Consider the following 22,626-nt stretch of genomic DNA (forward strand, 5'->3'; position numbering starts at 1 on the left):
TCTGCCTGTCTTTATGGTAAAATGTTTGAACTGAAGCAGGTTGAAGGACTTACCAGACATGGACACTAACCTCTAACCTTTTCTGTTTATTCCATTGAAAATGTCAGTCTCACTTTCAAATATATGACTAATTTATAGCTATGAGAACATTAAAACATGATTTGTGAAACAAAAACAAGGGTTCTGCCCATCTGAATTCTTGTTAACCAGAAAATTTAATTTTTAAGAAAGCAATGGATATAGCACATAAAATTACTTGCAGAAATCCAAAATGAATAAGAATAGAAATAATATTAGTATTGATACACATATAAATATTCCAGATCTTACCCTGAAGTTATCACAGTTAGAATTTCACATAAGAATGCAAAGTTTTCAAAGCAATCATGGAGATGATATCCAGGATGAAGAGTTTCAGTTAAGACACTTGAGGAATTTGTTTTTTCACTAGAGCTGAGAAGGTTAAGGTGGGACCTGATACAGGTCTTAAATGTTAATAATGGTAAAGAGTAACAAAAGAATTAAAGAGAAAAAAGATATCAGAAAGTTTTTTTTGTAGAGATGGTTGGAACTATCTGTCACAAACGGGTTGAAGCAGAGTATAAATTCTTTAAAGGGAATTAGAGAGTCAGAGTAGCAACAATTTTACATACATACGAACATACAGATGAACAAGAATATGTGATATATGCCTCAACTGTAGGCATAAATGTGAATTAATATCTTGGAAATTCATCACTGTTTTAGGAAATTTCGTGTTTTAGTGCTCTGAGATGCTCCCTCCCCAGCATGAAAGGCGCTATATGAATGTAAGTTGTTGATTCAAATGGAGACTAAAAATCAGAAGCTGCAGCTACTAGCTTGTCACTATAAATTAATATCTCAAAGACGTGATAAGGCGCTAATATCAAATGCAAGGATTATTATTATTATTCAGTGTGTAGTGATTTTTGGTTAGCTCTTAATCATAAATAGTACCTTTCTACAATTCAAAATCTGAGTAACTGCATACTTTTACTTCCTAAAGTTCACAATCCCTATTATTTAACTTCAATACGGATATCTAGATGTTGACTGAGCCAAACTCCCCTCAAATTGATTAATTATGTTATATCAATTCCTAATGTTTATGTAATTAAGGAAACATAATAACTAATACAGATAAATATCATTATCTAATAATGGATTTTTCCCTCAGGAACAATTTAACAAAAAACTCTCTTTCTCATATTAATCTAATTGTCCTCATTTAACTAGCCACAATCGTTTTGACAAGAAAACCATATTATGATACACATAATCTGATTATTACAATCATATTATATTTATTATTATTATAATTTAATGTTGGTTTATACCTATGCAAACAAATACCTTCAAGCTAGATGTGTGCTTCACTAGATTTCATAATAATCATCCTTGCATTTGATATATCACGTCTTCTAGATGTCTCAAAACGCTTCACAGATTATACTGTAAAGTGAATTGACTGTATATTTTGTGGGTGAAACATGGCAGACAATTGCGCACAGGAGTGTCCCACAAACAGTCGGGTTTAAGTGACCGAATTATTATTATTTTATTTATTTATACATATTTTCTTTAAAGGATTATTACTCCCAGAAAAGCGATCGGCAATCAACGGACAACCAGGGTCCTTCTTACTGCAAGGTAAACAAAAGCGTGTGGAGTAAAGAAACTTGACCAACGTTTCGCCCTGCCTGGGGATCGAATCCAGGTCCTCTCGCTTGCGAGGCGAGAGCTCTAACCACATTAATGCTTTTGTGCCCTATTCACACATTTATGACCTATAGTTTAGTTTGATAGGTGAATGATTTAAAAATGTTGGTGGAGCCACATAAGCAAAGGCTAACACAAAGGTTGATATAATGATAAATAATATAATAATCCTTGCGTATCACATCTTATCATGTCTTTGAGATGTCTCAAAATGAATTGACTGTATATTTTGTGGGCGAAACGTACCAACCAATTGCACACAGCAGTGTCCCACGAACAGTCGTGGATTGAGTGACCAAATTATTTTTGGCATGTGGAGTAAGAAAACTTGCCCAACATTTCGCCTTGCCAGGAATCGAACCCAGGTCCTCTCGATTGCAAGGCGAGTGCTCTAAGCTACAGGACTCCGTGTAACTTGGCAGTGAGTGAGTTGGCTCAGGGTTGCTACCACTCCAACCTCTAAAATAGTTATGGTCTGAATCAATGATTCTCAGTGCAGGTAAATCAGTGCAGCTTTTCCATTTTCTTATAGTATTTTGTTTTGACTACACTATAGAGTACAAGTAAGTACTGCTTTCATTTTGAATATTCTGTGCACATGATTGAAAGCTGAAGAGCTGAATGAAGCCAACAGACATATGCTAAGCACAGGAAGAATGAAGCCCAAAAGAGCGCATAGGCACGTGAACTGCCATTTATTCTGCTTGACTCTGGAACAAGAAACGCTCATCTATGCAACTGTTGCTGTTCTAAAGTAAATTCATATCATATTTTAACAATATACATATATCTTACCGTATTATTATTATACATCCTCATTTATGAGCTCAAAGCCTAAGTTGAAGTCCAGTGCAGCATTGGAGGAATGCTGTATTGTCTAAGGTGCAATCTTTCAGATGAGATGTTAAATCAAAGTTCCATCTGCCTATTCTTCAGGTGGATATTAAAGGTCCCAGGATACTATTCAAAAAGAGAGGTCCCAGGATACTATTCAAAAAGAGAAGAAAATTTCTCCCAGTGTCCTAGCCAATAATCCTGATTAATTGGTCACACACCGTGTGGCTGATTGTGAGACATTACTGTGTGCAAAACAGCTGCCCAGTTTGCCTACAAAAACAGTCACTACATTACTTGATAGTAATTAATATGAAGCAGCTAGGAGACATTTCAACGGTTCGGTATATTAAAATGATTTTTCATTGGCATCGAACGCAGCTGCTTTTGAAATGTACATATTACCACCCACCAATCCCTCAAACAGCTTCACTATGAAACCCCACCCTACTCTGTAACCTTACCTACATACTAACTCCACCTCTTCCGCTCGGTGAGCCTGCTTCATGTCCCCCGCCCTACTTGCCCCACCATTGGTCAGGCTTTCAGTTTATCTGCCCCCACTTTCTGGAACTCTATCCAGCAGTCCCTATGACTCACCCCTTTCCTTGCCTCCTTCAACGTCCACCTCAAGATCTTTCTCTTTGACCATGACCGCCCTACCATCGGTGGTCGGGCCTTCAGCCTCTCAGCCCCCAGGCTCTGGAACTCCATCCCCCAGTGCCTTCGCCGCTTCCTCCCTTTCCTCCTTCAAGGCCGGTCTCAAAACCTTTCTCTTTGACCGTGCCTTCAGCTCCCCTCTCGACTCTCTTCCCCCTCCTCGCTCCCTCCCTTCCCTCCCCTCACCCTGACCATTTCCCCCCTCCTCTCTCCCTCCCTTCCCTCCCCTCACCCTGACCATTTCCCCCCTGCTCGGGTCATGACCCAACTGTGCAGCGCCTTGGGACGTCCTCCTGACGTGAAAGGCGCTTTATAAATGGAATCTTGTTGTTGTTGTTGTTGTTGATGACCTTTCACCCCCTCCACCCTCCTCGGCTCCCACCCCTAGCTTGGGTAGTACAAGCCCTGGACTTTCCAGTGCCTTGGGACATCTTCCCGGCCTGAAAGGCCCTATATAAATGTAAATTTGTTGTTGTATATCAAGTAGGAATCTTCCTTTATTTCTCTCTCTCTCTGTTTCTTTCGTTCCTTCTTTCTTTTATCCCGGTTTCCTTTTGTAGATCTATGGTACATCTGTGACATACTGAAATAGTGTCGAATAAAAAGCTATATTTTTTCTGATCACTTCTACAGTTCTGATCACTTCTACAGCTACTGGTGTTCCATAGACAGCTTTCAATCTTTATGCGCAATATTCTTTTGATATATAGTTTTAATTTCACTCTCTGCATTTAGTTTTAATAAATGCAGTAACGAGCACAAATTGTGCTCCAGCAGTTACATTGCTGATATTGAACACCCATGGTTTGTGAAATTTCATAAACTGCAAGATGTATTAAGTGTGCTTTAACAAATTGAAGGAGCCTATATCTTACAACACAATCATCATAAAACTGTGGCTGTGACTACCTTTAAGAACACAAAATGTCTCGGCCCACTTGAATTGTGTTTTTGTAAGAAACATTGGAATGACATTCTTGCTGCTAAAAATTGGCACTTGTTCAAAGTAATAATAAATCAAATGAGCACCTTCATACCTAAATCATAGTAGTCAATATTATAATGAGTTCATTATGATCCTTTATTATTGTAATTGGTCTAGAGCTTTGCATATCACTACTGCAAACCATCTTGCAGATGTTCACTGAATAGCAAAGTCAGGCAGTCAGACAAGAACCTCTGCAGTTACAGGTGAGTCTTGATCGTCGTCTCTTGTCCTTCTATTCACCAGATTGTCTGATTAATTGATGAATTTCCCAGGTCCTTAATAAATGAGTGAATTCTCATAAAGCCAATTGGAAAGGTTTGTCTCCTATGGATGTGTTCCAAATGCCCCAAAAGTGTTCTTTGTGTTCATATCAGATAGCATGCAGCCCTGCCTGAAATCAATATGATGAAGGACTGATTCTTGAACACACAACATAAATGGATCCAGTTCTGATCACTTCTACAGCTACTGGTGTTCCATAGACAGCTTTCAATCTTTATGCGTAATATTCATTTGATATATATTTTTAACTTCACTCTCTGCATTCAGTTTTAATAAATGCAGTAACGAGCACAAATTGTGCTCCAGCAGTTACATTGCTGATATTGAACACCCATAGTTTGTGGAATTTCATAAACTGCAAGATGTATTAAGTGTGCTTTAACAAATTGAAGGAGCCTATATCTTACAACACAATCATCATAAAACTGTGGCTGTGACTACCTTTAAGAACACAAAATGTCTCGGCCCACTTGAATTGTGTTTTTGTAAGAAACATTGGAATGACATTCTTGCTGCTAAAAATTGGCACTTGTTCAAAGTAATAATAAATCAAATGAGCACCTTCATACCTAAATCATAGTAGTCAATATTATAATGAGTTAATTATGATCCAACCTAAATTAGGAAGCCCTAGCAGGGTAGATGAGCAAATAGTTCAAGGGTGGGTTAAGTCCGTAGATCCATGCAGAAAATTGTCAATGAGATGCTGGGATTTATTATAGGAAGAGTGGAATATAAACGGATGTGCTGCTCCAGTTCAGACCTCAATTGGCATATTGTGTTCAGTTTTGAACATCCAATGTTAAGAAGGATATATAATAAATAATAATTCTTGCATTTGCTGTCGCGCTTTTCACGACTTCTAGACGTCTCAAAGCGCTTCACAGAATAATCTGTAAAGTGAATTGACTATATATTTGTGGGTGAAACATGGCAGTCAATTGCGCACAGCAGAGTCCCACAAACAATCATGGATTGAAGAGACCAATTTATTATTGTTTTTTTTCTTGAGGGATTATTATCAGGCGTGTGGAGTAGGGAAACTTGCCAAAGTTTTGCCCTGCCAGGAATTGAACCCAGGTCTCTCGCTTGCAAGGCGAGTGCTCTAACCACTGAGCTACAGGACTCCACATACTGTAATAGACCTGGAAGGTGTCCAGTTATGGTTCACTGGATTAACACTTAGGCTAAAGGGCCTTAACCATAATAAGAGCCTGGGTAGTCTGGGGTTATATTTCTGTAAAGTGGACAAATCCATTGGTAGAGGAATTCTGGAGCTAGGCCTTTGTGGTCCTCAATATTTCAGAGCACTGCTGATCAAATGGCACGACACTGGGATTAAAACATCTAATAATAATGATCCTTGCATTTGATAAACTGATCGAATAGGTTTGATGAACTGAAATGGCCTCCTCCGGTTTCTGTTTTCCTACATTCCTATGCACTGTGTTCAGCTTATTTGATACTTTATGATAGCCTTCCTACAACAGAGAATTCTTTGAAAAACTAATATCTTTGTTAACAAAACGCAAAATACTGCAAATGCTGGAAATATGAAACAAAAACAGAAGTAGCTGGGAACGCTCAGCCGGTCAGGCAGCATCTATGGAGGAAGGAAAGTGAGTCAACATTTTGGGTCCTCGAAGGGTTCTGACGAAAGGTCATGGACCCAAAACGTTCACTCACTTTCCTTTCTCCATAGATGCTGCCTGACATGCTGAGTGTTCCCACCGACTTCTGTCTTTGTTTTTAATATCTTTGTTAATATTATTTACTTTGCCTCTGGACGTTAACAATCCACCCCATCCCATTGTGTTGTATATAGATTCGTATTCTGATTAGTCAAGGATTAAACCAATAACAATAATAATAGTAAACCTTACATTTAATATCATGTCTTTTGCGATAAGAGTACATTTCAAAGCATTTCACAGGATTTACTGTAAAGTGCATTGACTGTATTTTGTAGGGGAATGTTTAGTCTGATCCAACTTAAAACAATGTACAGCATTTCATCTATTGTAATTTGTTATACTTTATCTTCATTTTCTCCTGTTTCACCATTAAGACTCCCTCCCCTACTCTTCCCAATACATCTACACATTTACTCCCTAGTATAACCATAGATATTTCTGGGGTATCATGGAGGGCTACAGAACCCAATTCATGTATTTAAATTGTCACAACCTAGATCAAATTAAATAATGTTGAAATTTTTTTTNAAATCAATGATACTCGGGATTCTGCTCCAAATTAACAAGCAAGGGAAGATGTTGCTTTTTGCTTTTAAGCCTTGTAATCTCACACTTAAACAGCCTAAATTTTTGATCTATAGAAAACCAATTTATTCTAATTATTTTGCCATGAACATATATGATAATAAAGTTATGAAATAAAATAGAGAAAGCTATTGAAACAATTGGTATAAATATTTTCATAAGAAGTTTGGAGAAAGAAAAAAATGAGAGATTGGTATTCAGATGAAGTTGAGATAATTAAAAAAAAGCGATGGACATTTTGAGCCAAATTTTGCTGTGAATTTTCCTGTGCTCCTAATCTACTTCACACTAACATTCATATAAAGGATTTGTGACATGGAAAAAAAACTCATAAATCTGGAATTTGCATACATGTGAGATGCATACAAGTAGGCTTAACTGTACTAAAATAAGCCTATTGGTCTCTAAATTACACCATGACTAATTCTGGGAAAATATTTCCAACCAGGCTCCATTTCACTTGCTGGAGGGATTTTAAGAATCTTAAACATCTCAACATTCATATTCACCTCATGTCAGACTACAAATTTCAAAAGTTCGATCCGTTAATGAAATCTGTAATTTATTTATCAAATAAATGACTGACCAAATGCTATACTATCAAACAGGTTTTTCCACACACTAATGTAGGTTTTGTATTACTACAGATGTTTGAATCCTTTCATCCAAAATTCCTGGATGACTAGGTAACACAGTCTAGAATACTTCCTCTGAAGACTCAGCCTGAACTTTTGTCTACTGCACAATATTCACATATGAAAAATCATACATCAGTGTGAAGATATGATACTTTCATCCATAAGCAAGTACATACAAAATGAAAATGGTCAAACTATGCATTCTTTTAAGAACAAGAAATTGGAATTTGCATTAATATGATGCTTGTGCAAATTTTTACACATATATATTCAATGTCATAACTGGGCAAAGACATACAAAGGTAAATAAATGAAAAAGGTGTTGAGAAACCTGGCCAAAGGCATACAGCCCAAGAACTGCTAAGATAAATATCCTCTTTGGATTTAACTGCGTAGAAGCATGAAAGATATCCATTTGGCAAATGGTGTGACTTAAATTGACAAGAGTCAAATTTGTTTTCACCTGTTAGTATATACTGAGAAAGTTTTAGTCAACAATAAATATGCTAAAAATGTCAATCTTGATTTCTCAACACCAAATTATGAAAACAAGGGAACATTACATCACCATTTAAATGTTCACATATCTGCTGTTCTTTCCACAAACCAGTAGTACATGTTAAAAAAAAATTGCTGATACATTTTGTAGTTATAAAACCACTGTGACTAATATTGTCTTGTATCAACAAAATAAAGATGTTATTGAGTAGCTATTGAATAATCTCCCTGTACTATTGCATAATAAATTACAGGCTATAAATCACAAATATTCAATCCAGAAAAACCTGGAAACACACCACCACACATATTACCTAGACTAGTTTGAATTTTCGGGGAGCAACTTCTTGATGGCCACTTCCGGCCCGCGGGCTATGGGTTGGCCACCACTGATATAGGCATTCAGATGTTAAATAATTTCTATGTCAGGCTGATTCAGGTGGACACACAGGTGCAGTACTGGGGTGTGCTGCATTATTTGAGACAATGTCCTTTGGTTGAGGTCCTGTCTACCTGTTCAGGTGTATATTTAAGACCCCATGCCGTACTCCCTCCCCTACCCTTCCAATCCCCTCTTCCACATGTGAAGTTCTAGCTTCCTCTTGAATGCATCTACACTATCTGATTCAATCATCGCTTCAGGCAGCATGTTCCACAATCTCACTAACCTCTGTATAAAGTAGTTCTTGCTAAATTCTCTTTTAGATTCCGTATTCACCATGTTATAAAAATAATAATCCTCGCATTTGATACAGTGCCTTATCGCGTCTCAAAGTGTTTGACAGAATATACTGTAAAGTGAATTGACTGTATATTTTGTGGGCAAAATGCGGCAACCAATTGCGCACAGCAGTGTCCCACAAACAGTCATGGATTGAGTGACCAAATTATTATTTTACATATTTTTTTGAGGGGATTATTACCCCTGGAAAAGTGATCTGCCAATTGACGATAACAACCGGGTTCCTACTTACTGCTAGGTGAACAGAGGCGGGTGGAGTAAGGAAATTTGCCCAACGTTTCGCCTGCTGGGAATAGAATCCAGGTCCTCTTGCTTGCGAGGGAGGGCCCTAACCACTAAGCTACAGGACTCCACTGTTATACATGTGTCCCCTGATTACGGACTCCCCAACCAACAACAACACGTTACATTGAGATGCGGGCAAGGATGTGGTGTGATAGGGTCACAGAGCCTGGTGCGGGAGAGGACATGGCCTGCAGAGTTCTAGATGATCTGCAGCCTGTGGAGGGAGGAGTTGGGGAGGCTGACAAACTGTGGGCAGCACGGAAACCAAATTAAAGAGGTTCGTAGAAGGAATGACAGGAGAGGAAAGAGTGAAGCTGGGATGCGACGACTCGTTCCAGTGCCTTGGAGAAGAAAGGGAGGTGTGAGATGGGGCAATAGCTGGAGAGTAGTGATGGGTTTAGGGAAATTTTTTTGAGAATGGAGGTAATGACAGTTGTTTTTAGGGGGGTGGGAACAGTGCCAGTGGATAAGGAGAAGTTGATGATGTCGGTTAAAAGAAGGGCCAGGAGGTAGAGATGCGAGCTAAGGAGAGGGGTGGGGATGGGGTTGAGGGAGCAGGTGGTGGGCTTTATTTTTGAGATGATGGAGGTAAGGGAAGAGGGACCTATGAAAATCAGCCCTAACCAGTGAAAACAACAACAACAAATTGCATTTATATAACAAACAGACCTATTTATGCAAATGTTTTATCCCTTTTTTAAATTTGAATCACCTCTACCTCTATATCAAACGCAAGGATTCTTCTCATTATTATTATTGAAGAAAATATTAAAAATACAAAGCCATTCCTTCAAACCTTTAAATCCCTCAATGGTCTTGCTCCACCGTGCCTCCATGACCTCCTCAAACCCTACCAACCCAGTTGCTCCCTCCGCTCAGCAGCCTTCTTCATGCTCACCGCCCTACCATCAGCGATCAGGCTTTCAGCATATCTGCCCGCACTCTCTGGAACTCCATCCCAGAGTTCTTTTGACTTTCCCCTCCCCTCATCTCCTTCAAGGTCCACCTCAAGATCTTTCTCTTTGACTACTCTTTTGGCCACCTTCCTCTCCCTCCACACCCAGCTCCGATGCAAACCTTAAACTGTGCGATGCCTTGGGACATCTTCCCAATGTGAAAGGCGCTTTATAATTGTAAATTTGTATTGTATTGTATTGACTTAGAATTAAATACTAATCCTATAGCTTGGGGAGCTTTTGTAACATTCCTGAACAAAATCTACAAGTATACTAGCCAGGAATTTTGTGAAGTGCTTCGAGACATATCAATTTTACGGGTGCTATAACAAATTATTGTGTCAATACAAAAAATTGCTTGTCATTTGATAGGTGATCCGAGCCTCAACTGTAGCCTTCATCTTCTCTCCATTTCAACCTTTCTTGTCATCCTATTTTACCGATACTCCTACAGTCTTTGCTGTTTTGAACTTTTCTTAATTGTTCCAAATATGTTACTCTAAAAAATGTTCTCCTTCTTGTATCCGAACTATGTTGAAATAAAAACTTACCATTGTACAGTGAAATTGACATTTATACGTAAATTACACAACTGAATGAAATGTTCAGGCCAGTTCAATGGCTGCCACAAATGGCTGTGTGTCAAACTGTTTTCACAAAATTGAGGTTAATTGGTTATCAACCAGTTAAGCACAACAATGTGATAAAAATGTGATGACAATCACCAGTGATAATTATGAGAATGTTGTCATTTTCACAACACAGTTTTAAAGGACAGGTTCCCATGCTCTGCACAACACAATATACATCATCAGACAGGAACCAGAAATGAGACAAGGGAGTAAATGGTATACTCTTTGTACATGTTTAACTGCAATGTATTTGTAATTTGTTGGGATACTGCAAATCAAATAAAACATTAGAAACATGTGATGAATGGAGGGCTGTGTACGTATACCAAAAGCATTTAATTGGCTGCCGTGGTTCACCCACAAAATATGTAGACAATTCATTTGACAGTATATTCTGTGAAGTGCTTTGAGATGTCTCGAAGACTTGATAAGGCACTAAATCAAATGCAAGGATTATTATTATTATCCATTCGCCATAACAGTAATTAATAAATAAATATAACTAAATAAACATTAGTAAATAACTATAGTATTGGTTCTGGACACTGCATGTAGAAATCTTTGACCCACATCAAAAGAAGAGCACACAAGTACATTTCAAAGCCTGAATATATTCGGTCTCAAATTAAAAGAAAATCTTTGTTTTCATATTATGGTCAGATTTTTCAATCTGATAAAGACTATAATTATTCCCTGTTGAATTCTAAAACAAACCAGAGACCAGGCTTTTGGTATCCTTCCAGAAAGTCTTTGCAAACATCTGCAGACCACATCATTGCTGCAAACCTGTTTTTTGTAATATTTTATTTAGCTGCTGTGCTCCCCAGCTGTTCAGCTCCAGGAGTTCTGACTGCCTGTCTTGTTATTCAGTAAATATAGCATGCTCATTAGTTCACTGAATCTGCATTAAAATAGTTTTACCTAATCAACACATAATCTCTGAATTTCTTTGAAAACTATTAATTTTCTTGCCAATTACAAGTGATATTGCCGAATTAGGCAATTGGCATTTTGCTTGTAAAACAAACGTCTTGTGGTTAACCAGATCTTGACTCTATTCAGGCACCAAGAAACTACAACCCTAAATATTTTACATTAAACGATTATTATGCAGGTGTGCAACATATGCAGCAGAAATGACTTTAGTGGTGACATACTGCATGATACATATTCCTAGAGCACAAAGGCATAGCTTTAAACTTTTGTTAACTTAAAGAAACAAAGTGCTTCATGCTCACATTCTTAAAACTGAACTCAATTTCTGTTACTAAAACATATGTTGTTATATGAGTATATTGTGTAATTCAAATACCAGATTATTTTCCTGCGATGGTGTATTGTTGTACTGAACGCTAAATAATTTCAGTTAATAATTACGGGAAAATAAGTTTTAATTCATATGTCTTGATTTAAATTTTGTCTTGATTTGAATTGGACATTTATTGATACTTGTCAGATTCATTTCCATAATGGTATATTCTTAACTGTAATACATTATAGGCTATGTGGATATTAAGCGCATCAAGAATAAACAAATACGAGTTGTTGATCAATTCTTAATCATTTCTGGTGGTCAGCTATCAACTGCACATGCATTGTTGCATATATTTTGTATCACTTCCACTTCACAAGGTCATAAGTGAGCTTCAGATAATTGAGCTTCAGGCCCTTTTTGTCTATTTGATCTCTTTCTTCCAGAACACTCAGCTACTGGTGCTATATCAAATTATTATTTGATCTAGAGAGGTTATTCTAGATCGCGCTTTCAGTCATCTTTCCCCTGCCCACCCCTTTGGCTTCCACCCAAAGCTTGGGTGCCGTGCTGGCATTGTCAAGTAGTTTGAGATGCCTTCCTGACATAAAAGACTCACTTGGAGTCACAAATTTATGGAGGAATATTATTATTTTATTGTGATGTTGTTCATTACTTTGTCCAAGTTGCTATTCTTCACGTGTGTACCTGAATAATGGTTATTTGTAGACTGTTTACTGTTGAAGGGATTCAAAATTTAACTTGACTTTTATAGTTCCATCAGAAGTTACTGATAAGTGTATACGTGTAAATTGCATTGTAAAATTGTGTTGCATCTGAACAGGCAGACAGGGTACTTCAATTTAAACTTATCTAAAGAACAGCACTTGCAACAATGCAGTACAACCCCAGCACTGCGTTAGAGTGCCAGCCTTGTGTTGGAAGACTGAACTGTGAGTTCACCTGCAGAATGAAGCTGTGATGTCAAAGTCTGAATGTGGGGCTTGAATCCACAATCTTGTGACTCAGAGTCGTCAGTGCGAGCTGTCAGCTAAGCCAGGCTGACACCTAATATGGGAGCGTTGTCCGATAAACTTGTAATTATCAGGTTTTGATGGAAATATCAGTACTTAACACAAAAAAGAAACTGAAGATCTGAGAAATGGGTTTAACAATGAAGAAACTCTGGACATGTCCTTACCTTGAGGTATTTAACCAACTTCTGCATCTGCCAGTACTCAGAAGGCAAATCAGTGTTGGATTCATGAGATCTATCAATTTGTTCTTCCTCTTCATCACTCTCTGAAGAAGTTTCACTTAACTCTTCGGACCATCCAATAGAAGTGCTACAACAATATATTGGTCCAAAAACAAATAAACATGTAAATTGGTCACTATCAGTATACTAATCGTATCTGTAGATTATTATTTAATGTTAAAATAGATATGCCATATTGATACATTACAATAAACGGTATTGCACAGATTTGAGGTACTTGCATCAATCTATTTTCAGCCTCTACTGCCGATTAAACAGAAACACAATTAAGATTTAGAAGCTGAAAGTTAGAACTATTGATTTAAAAGTTAATACTCACGATTTGTTTGCTGAATACTTTCTAATAAATAGTGATCCATGTAAACTTGACCTTTTTCTCAAATGTTCAATTGTCTTGGTCCCCTCACTTCCTTTATCCTGCTTCATCTTGGTATTGCTCTGACCCTTCATTTGTAGATTTGGTCTTTTCAAAAAAAAAATCATTAGATTTGAATATACGTATAAATATGTAACATTAACTCTAACAAATTACAGAACAAATAATCAAAGCAGTTACAGGTTTCACTGTTCACTAAGGTGATGCTTAGATCAATTTTTGGCATTCTGAACAGGAACACTTTGATTTCTTGACACATTTCACTTGAGACCTAGCATTTTTGGGTTTTCACTCAAAACTCACTCAGGCTACAATTGTAATTTGTTAAGTAAAATTTGCCCCAGACTATTGGTTGTTATACTATAACTTTTTTCAACTTACACAATGAGGTGTAATTTGTGTTATACACAAAAGAGGCAGGAAGTGGTTATTTGAGCCTCCTGTAGCAGCCAGAGAGATTAGATTAGAGTTGGTGATTTGTGCTAAAGTCTGAAAAAGTAGGCTTCTGAACAAAACGGAAAGGTGTAGAAAGATGTTATTTTGTTCTGTGATATTTTCTTACATTGGCAGCTTTGAGATATCACCTACACTTATCTGACCTCTCAGGTTGAGGATCAAAGCACAATTTCCCATCCATTTTGTGAATACAACAAATTAGGCCCTGGTGCTTCTTTTTAAGATGTTTAATTTTGGAAAACTACTACTTTTTAAAAGGAATATAATCAACTATCCAGAAAAAAATGATCATCTTAGATACAATTATCCACACTGATTCTTCAGTCACTTCACCACTATTCCTGACACAATTAGAATTTCTCTCTCTGTCATTGCTTCCTGTATGCAATGTAATTGCTCATATTATTTTGACGTCTTGCCCACTTAAGAGCTGTTATCAATATTTCCCCATGATATTCCCAGTTAGTATTCTTGTGATTGAATTTCCTTCATCATTTCCTGAGCTGGCACACTCCATATTAATAGCAGACATATTGTATAAGGATTCTGCATTCTACTCCTAAACCTCAGCTATTTTCAAGAAGCTAAACTGTCTCCTTCAGGTACCTCAAGCAATCTAACATCATTTTCTTTTTAGCATTCTTTATATATCTTAAGATTGTGATTCAGTATTACCTTATATGTAAATACCAAACCTTTCAGGACATAAGACTTTATATTCAAACTTGATGCACTGAACAAAAAACTCCCTTTAGCAGAAAGATCCAAAGAGTGAGTTAAATGTACGAGGAGGACAATTGTATTAGCCATAAAGTAGGGCTGATGGAGTAAAGGGGTATGGCCACAGTAATTGTAAATTTAGTTGCTTTTGATCATCTTATATACAATTATCCACACTGATTCTTCAGCCGCTTCACCACTATTCAAGTAAGCCAAGGTATAAAATTCCTTAACATGACTGTAAAGTTTCTGCCAGGTTCAAAGTTATATGTTCCCAGTATAGCCAATGGGAAGCAGGTCTCAGAATTGAAACAAGAGTTTCACCAAACACAATATGGTGACTATTGGGCCCTGTGTGTATCTGGAACATATTGACGCTAATTTGAAAGAGAATCGTTATTGCAATCATGTCTGGACAAGGAGATGAAAAAAGGACTTCCTAAAGAAAGGCAAATTTCAGCCACGAATCCCATGTAGTGTTGGAGGAGAATGTAACGGAACTGAAGAACTCTGGTGGTCTTGGTTACAATGTTAGGCCCAAAACCTGACGGTAGCTTGGCAACACAGCAAACTCACCAATGCAGAATGCAATCAGTGCCACCCAGAGGATGTTTTTGGAGCAAAGAAAATGTTAAAAAAAAACACAAGAGGAATACAAAGATAATGTGCATTTCACATGTATTGGAAGTAAAGTTGGTAGTAAATTTGGCTGCATCATTAAAGGGTCTTGGTATTTGTTTGTTTCATTATAAGACGTTTCCACGAGGGGCAAAGGCTTCCAAGATATCATTAATGCAGTAAGGAGCATTGGAATAGAGGACGAGTGATTATCTCTTCTTCAGTGAAAGATTAATAACAATGCAGCAAGGAGAATGAAGACTGGTGGCAGCAATTGCAAAAAGCAGAAGCTCTCTGAGGCAGATGAGATAATTCTCCTCTTATAAATTAGTTGATTACGTGATTGGAGGCCAACAAAGTGGACAAGGTAAAGAAGTGAATGGAAGGTAGCTTGTACATTGATGAAGACACAGTGGCAGCGTGTATATGAAATTGGCTGGGAGACAGAAAACAGAGGGTGGTGGTGAATATTTGTTTTTCATACTGGAGGGAAGTATACAGTAGTGTCTCCCAAGGGTCAGCATTAGGTCCTCCAGTCTGAAAAACAACTATTCACCACTACCCTCTGTTTTCTGTCTCCCAACTAATTTTGTATCCATGCTGCCACTGTCCCTTTTATCCCATGGGCTTCAATTTTGCTAACTAGTCTATTATGTGGCACCTTATCAAACACGTTCTGAAAGTTCATATACACTACATCAACTTCACTACCCTCATCTTGGTATAAAGAGGAAATTTTCAAGTTTGCAATGACACAATGAGGTGATGCATTTTGGGAGGAAGAATAAGGAGAGGCAATATACAACAACAACAACAAAATTACATTTGTATAGCACCTTTTACGATGGGAGGACGTCCCAAGGCACTGGATAGTCAAAGTTTCGGACCCAAGCTGGGCGTCGGAATTGGGGAGGGTGGAGGGTAGGGGGGAAGCAGGGTGATCGAAAGCATGGACAAAGAGGAGGGTCTTGAGATGGGTCTTGAAGAAGGCAAGGGAGAGGGCGAGGCAGAGGGATTGCGGGATGGAGTTTCAGAGGGTAGGAGCAGAGTGGCAGAAGGCCGCCCACCGATGGTGGGTGGGAGGGGCAACGCGGAGGACGTGAAGCAGGCCAGAGCCTGTTGAGCGGAAGGAGCGAGCAGGACGATAGGGGGTTAGGAGGTTGCAGAGGTAGGGGGGAGCAAGCCCATGGAGGGCTTTGAAGGTGATGACCAGGATCTTGAACCGTATCCTCTGTGTGATGGGAAACCAGTTGGGTGTGGATGGGGGCAATAGGGTGACGGAGCCTGGTGTGGGAGAGGACACAGGCTGCAGAATTCTGGATGATCTACAGCCTATGGAGGACTATAAATGGTACAGTTTTAAAGGGAGTTCAAGTGCAGAGAGACCTGGGGGTTCACATGCACAGGTATATGATGGCGGCAGGACAGGTTAATAGATCTGTAAAGCATATGGGATCCTTGGCTTTATAAATAGAGGCATAGAGTACAAAAGCAAGGAAGTTCTGCTAAATATTTATAAGTCATTTTGAGGGGATTCGACAGGGTGAACAAAGAGAAACCATTTCCACTGGCGGGCGGGTCGGTAACCCAAGGGCACCGATTTAAAATAGTTGTTAAAAGAAACAGAGGGGAGGTGAGGAGAATTTTTGTTCACACAGCAAGTTGTTCGGATCTGGAATGCATTGCCTGAAAGGGTGATGGAAGCCGATTCAATAACAGCTTTTAAGAGAGAAGTAATAATAATAATAAACGTTGCATTTGATATAGCGCTTTTCATGTCTTCTAGACATCTCAAAGCACTTCACAGAATATGTTGTAAAGTGAATTGACCGTCCCTCAACCTCTGGAATTCCATCCCCGAGTCACTCCACCTCGCTCCCTCCTTAGCCTCCTTCAAATCCCGCTTCAAGACCGTCCTCTTCGACCATGCCATCAGCCACCCCCCTTCCACTCCCCTCCCTTACCCCCCCCAACCCCAGCTCAGGTCTGAAATGCTGTACTCTGTCCAGCGCCTTGGGACGTCCTCCCGACATGAAAGGTGCTATACAAATGTAATCTTGTTGTTGTTGTATATTTGTGGGCGAAACGCGGCAGCAAATTACGCACAGTAGTGTGCCACAAACAGTCGTGAATTGAAAATTACCAATTTATTGCTGTTTTGGAGGAATTATTATGTAAGGAGGCACATGGTCAAGATGCCTGCCTTGACGTTACTTCCTGCCCAGGAAATGAAGTTAAGAACAACAAGTTAAGTAGATAATTATTTGGGGAGGACACGTTTGCAGGGCTATGGGGACAGAGCGGGGGAGTGGGGTTGAATTCGATAGCTCTTTTCAAACAGCCGGCACAGACACGATGGGCTGAGTGGCCTCCTTCTGTGCTGTATAATTCTATGATTCTGGAGTCAAAGACAGAGGGAATAGCAGAGAGAGAGAGAGACAGAGAGAAGGGCTTCAGAATTTGGTAGTACAGTGAACGTAATACACCTGATGGAAGATTGTATTGGTTAAAACCGTAATCAATTTGTATTTCGCGTCGTGACCAATTATCCACACTTTTTCCTTGTACACAATGGAGCCAGTCCCAATTAGTGTGAGTGTTAGGCTCTTGGTTTTCATTACCTGTCTATTAATTTTCCATTTTATTTAGCTTACCAGCAAGTCAGATTTGTTACGTTTTCTCCAAATTGCATTTATTTGAAAAAGAAAACAGTTCATAAGATAGTAAATATTATTGAATTGTTGCAATATTCCAATATTAACATTCCAATATAGGTCACTTACGGATGTTGAAAGGCATCTGATTTCTTGCTCTGAGCTAGCTGTCCTATTTGGGGGATTGATTCTCTTGAAGTGTAAGCTTTTTTTNCCTGCTGATCAATTAATCTTTCAGGGTAGTCACCATTCAAATTGATAATTTGTGAGCTCTTGTGATTAATTGGAGTTTCCTTCTGAAATGGAAAATTCTAAAAGAGAAATTTAAAATAAATATTCCATTAAAATTAAATCAGAATCTATTGAAACTAGCACATTTTCTTTACAAAATCAAGTAAATTCTTACACCATCAATACATTTTTCACTTAATTTTGTGCTTCAAAAGTTCAACACAAGGCTATGGGTAAGAGTGGGCAAATGGGACTAGTTGGACAACTCTGTCAAAGAACCAGCACAAGCACAATGGGCCGATTGGCCACCTTCTGCTCTGTAAGATTCTATGATTCAATTAGAGAGAGCATTTTATGAAAAATTCATGACCGGGCTCATCTTCTTCCTGATTTGGGGGGGTCATCAATAACCATTACTTCTTTCTCATGTTCATGTAGCACATTCTTGAAGTACGTCTTTTGTATTTTCTTCTTGCACAATGTAAAAGTCTGAAATTAGTATTGACCTGTTAGCTTCAGAAGTTCTCTGTGAGCTTACGAAAAAATGTTTACTTTGGGTCAGCTATGAAATGGTCAAGTGCATTTGGTGAAAGACACTCAAAATTGTCCTGTCAGCATAACATTTGACAATCAGCTGTTTGTAGCACTTTGCAAAAAGACTAATAAAATATTGGAGTAGGCACAATGCAGACTAGATTGCTCCTATGTTCCAATAATATTTAGCAATTAAAAGGACAATGATCACAGAAAGCCTTTTTTAAAGAGAGCATTTAGTTTTAAACTCCATTTTAATGAATGTTAAGGAGAGGTTTACCTAGGATGGAATTTCTAATCTAGACTCTCCCTTCCCATTGCTAGAATATGATTCCAGTATTGGCTGGCATGTGTGTTTTTCTTATATAAAGACTGCTTTTCTACTTTGCGTGTGACAAAGGGGCAGAGGGAGAGCACAGTCATATAACCACTGGTTTTGATTATCAATCTGTGATTAGTCGATTGGCAGATCACTTTTCTGGGGGTAATAATCCCTTCAAAAAGTAAATAAATAAATAATAATTTAGTTACTCAAATCACAACTATTTGTGAGACACTGCTGTGCGCAATTAGCTGATGAGCTTTGCCCACAAAATAAACAGTCAATTCACTTAACAGTATATCCTGTGAAGCACTTTGAGACATCTCAAAGACGGGATAAGACACTATATCAAATGCAAGGATTATTATTATTATTATAATTCTGCTTGAACCCCTATCAACTGAAACCCCACCAGGTGGAGGTAGTCACTGAATGTCTTGCTGATGATCAGAACAACTGCAATGAGATTATTTGATCTGAACAAATTGCTTACATTGAAAACTTATGCTGAATTGGTAATAAGATTCCCACTCTGATACGTCATAAAACAGTAGGCCTGGTCACTGGAAAGGATATGGGATAAAGGATAGAATACATGGCGCTTGAAGCACATTTTAAACTTGTAAGGGATTTAACCAAGCAATTTGAAGTTAGATGCATCTCAAGATGGTTGCTGAAAACTCAAATAAAAAATTTACAAGTTAAACTTGTGTAATTCAGACAAACATTGTTGACATTTCTTTTTATATTACAAAAAATGGCAATTATTTTTGTCCTACAATAAGATAACACAACAAAATTACTACCAATAAAATGAACAATCAAAATTGAGGTTAATGCTTGGAAGGATCACATAATAAAAATAATAATCATTGATAAAGCACCACATCTCATCATCAAACCATCTCAAAGTGCTTCATAGGATATAGTGTAAATGGATTGACTAATTCGTGGGCAAAGTGAGGCAGCCAGTTTGTGCACAGCAGTTTGCATGGAGGCATGAGGTGAGTGACCAATTTTTTATTTGGGGGGATTTGTTGGCCAGGACACTGGGAGAAACTCCCTTCTCTTTTTAAATATAGCCATCAAATCTTTAACAGATCTTTATCTAAACAGGCAGATGGTACTCCGGTTTAACATCTCATCCCAAGGATGGCACCTCCAACAATGCAACATTCCCCCAGCACTGTATTGGTGTGTCATCTTAGACTATGTGATTCTAAGTCTTGACGTGGAGCTTGAACCCACAATCTTCTGACTCAGAGGCGAGAGTGCTACCACTGCACCCAGCTGACACTGCACCAGGCTGACACAAGGGATATATAATTATATATCAAAACATTTCCTAGCATGGGTGATAGCAAATGCTGTGCATAGTCAGGTCAAATTTGATGGATTTCATAATACATTTCTCATGATACTTCACTCCCCTTCCTTCAAATGTCCATCTCTTTATCTTCTCAGTATTGTGGAACCATCTTGGATTTTCATACAGTGAGGTCTTGACCCATTTGTTATCCGCAAGACAGAATTTGAGTCCAGCAGAAGAGGAAACTGACAATTCAGTTGTTTTCCTCTTCTGCTGAACTCAAATGGCATTTTTAAGCACAGGGATTCTCTCAACCAACAGAGAGGCTGAAGTGAAGTGGTCTTTCTCCATCCACATAACAAGGACAAGATTGAGAGTTTTGAAGAGCAAATGAGAATATTTCTCGTCTTTCACATCTCAAGTTCACATCTTGAGCCCAAACCAATAAACAAATTGGAAATGAGCACTTTTACAAAATGTAATTCTCTATAAAATTCAACCCAGTGATATTGCACAGGAATTTAAGGAATACAGTCAACATATATGTTAGCTTCTGCAAAACCCTTCAAATAAGCACGAGCTGAAGGATCGTACTTACATTATTATGCTGCCCTGGGGCAATATTGTGCCCTCCACAAGTGTCAATGCAATATGCAACTTAAACCCGGCTGAAACAATAGACTACTCTGGTCTTACTATCTGTGAACAAAACTGTTGCTCTTCATTATGATGTAATAATCAATTGAGATACGTGTATATAAACGTACAAGACAATGACACATACATTATGCATCAGCGCACAATAATATACAGTCAATTCATTTTACAGTATATTTTGTGAAGCGCTTTCAGATGCCTCAAAGATGTGATAAGGCACTATGTCAAATATAAGGATTATTATGATTAGGTCCGCAAATCCTAATAATAATTATAATCCTTGAATCTGATATGGAACACGTTGTCGAGACGTCCCAATGTGCTTCACAGGATATACTGTAAAGTGGTGTGACTGGATATTTTACACCTTATTATTCTTTTGTGATTGTGTATTACTTGCCATTGAGGGACATTCTCTAAAGTAATGAGAATACCAATCTTCTCTCCTGCCCCTTGATTCTGTTGCTGTGCTTAACTAACCGAAGCAACCCCTTGAACACTGCTTAATGCTAATACTCCTGCTGCCCCATTCGTCATTATGATTGGCTTCTTTATAGTGTTTATTATCATCTTTAGATATCCTTTTAGGAATAATGCTTGCATCTGACAGTATCCGCCCAAAAAATCAGCATTTTTCCACTTACACTCTCTATACATTATGGAATTTCAGACTGCAACGACATTCTTAAAACTTTTTTTTTAATTTAGCACAAATGCGCCATGCCATAGTCTGCAAAGGTGTGTGACACAATGAGACACAGACAGGTAAGAGCCATATGAAAATTATTGGGTCCTGTTGCAAGGCAATTTGTAAAAAATTGCTTGCACAAAGAGGACACATTTTTGAATTTCTTTCTGTTTTACTAACTGAGCCACAGTTTAAGATGCAGTCCATCAACTCCATTTAAGTAATATCTGAACAGCTTTTTGTAAGGCAAACTAGATGCTGGGTTGTAATTAAAAAAACAATGTTGAGCTGAAATAGGGGGGTAATCATGTCACTTTGTAAATCATTGGAGAGACCGTACTTGAAATACTGTGTGCAGTTCTGGTCGCTGATGTACAGAAAGGATATTGCAGTGATGGAGAGAATACAGAAGAGGGCAACCAGAATTATTGAGAGGATGGTGGGATTGGATTACGAGGAGCGATTAAGTAAACTGGGGTTATTCACGCTGGGAAAGGGAAGGTTGAGATGATAGGGTTTTTTAGGATTGGACTGGGACTGGATAATGTAAGGCCATGATATGGTCTGCGATTGAAGGGACGTAAATTCAAAACGAATTCTGCGGAAACACTATTTCAGTGAGCGAGAAAGAAATATATGGAACAGGCTTCCTAGGTAGACGGTGGAAGCAGAAAGTATTGATTCTTTCAAAAGCAAATTAGATAAGATTTCTTTTAAGCAATAATATCTTGAGATATATAGTTTGGGACATGACATGTGCATATGACTGCCAGGGTGGTGGAAGACGAACTTGATGGACTTTGGTCTACTTTTGTCTAACCAATTCTTATGTTCTTATGTTTTGCAGAGGTGAGCAATGATATGATTAAGATGTCCTAATTTGGAAAGTTAACCAAAACAATGGGTTAATTTTATATGCAAAATTCATGTGGTTTTACTGCCTTTTTTTGATATACAGCACCTGCAGTCAGCCCACTGAAATATGCACAGATATCC

The 22,626-nt window shown here is 38.2% G+C and overlaps 1 protein-coding gene across 1 annotated transcript in view; it reads right to left on the reverse strand.

Moving 5' to 3' along the window:
- Window positions 1-22,626, reverse strand: part of odad2 (outer dynein arm docking complex subunit 2) — a 144,789-nt gene that overhangs the window by 87,833 nt on the left and 34,330 nt on the right. Inside the window, exons 9-11 of the mRNA XM_042332036.1 lie at window positions 18,019-18,200; window positions 13,385-13,528; window positions 12,988-13,132 (exon numbers count right to left, since the gene is read on the reverse strand). Of these exons, the coding sequence (XP_042187970.1) occupies window positions 12,988-13,132; window positions 13,385-13,528; window positions 18,019-18,200 (471 nt within the window). The remainder of the gene's footprint in view (window positions 1-12,987; window positions 13,133-13,384; window positions 13,529-18,018; window positions 18,201-22,626) is intronic.

This window comes from Callorhinchus milii, unplaced genomic scaffold (genome assembly GCF_018977255.1).
Source record: "Callorhinchus milii isolate IMCB2004 unplaced genomic scaffold, IMCB_Cmil_1.0 Scaffold2, whole genome shotgun sequence".
Classification (NCBI taxonomy): domain Eukaryota; kingdom Metazoa; phylum Chordata; class Chondrichthyes; order Chimaeriformes; family Callorhinchidae; genus Callorhinchus; species Callorhinchus milii.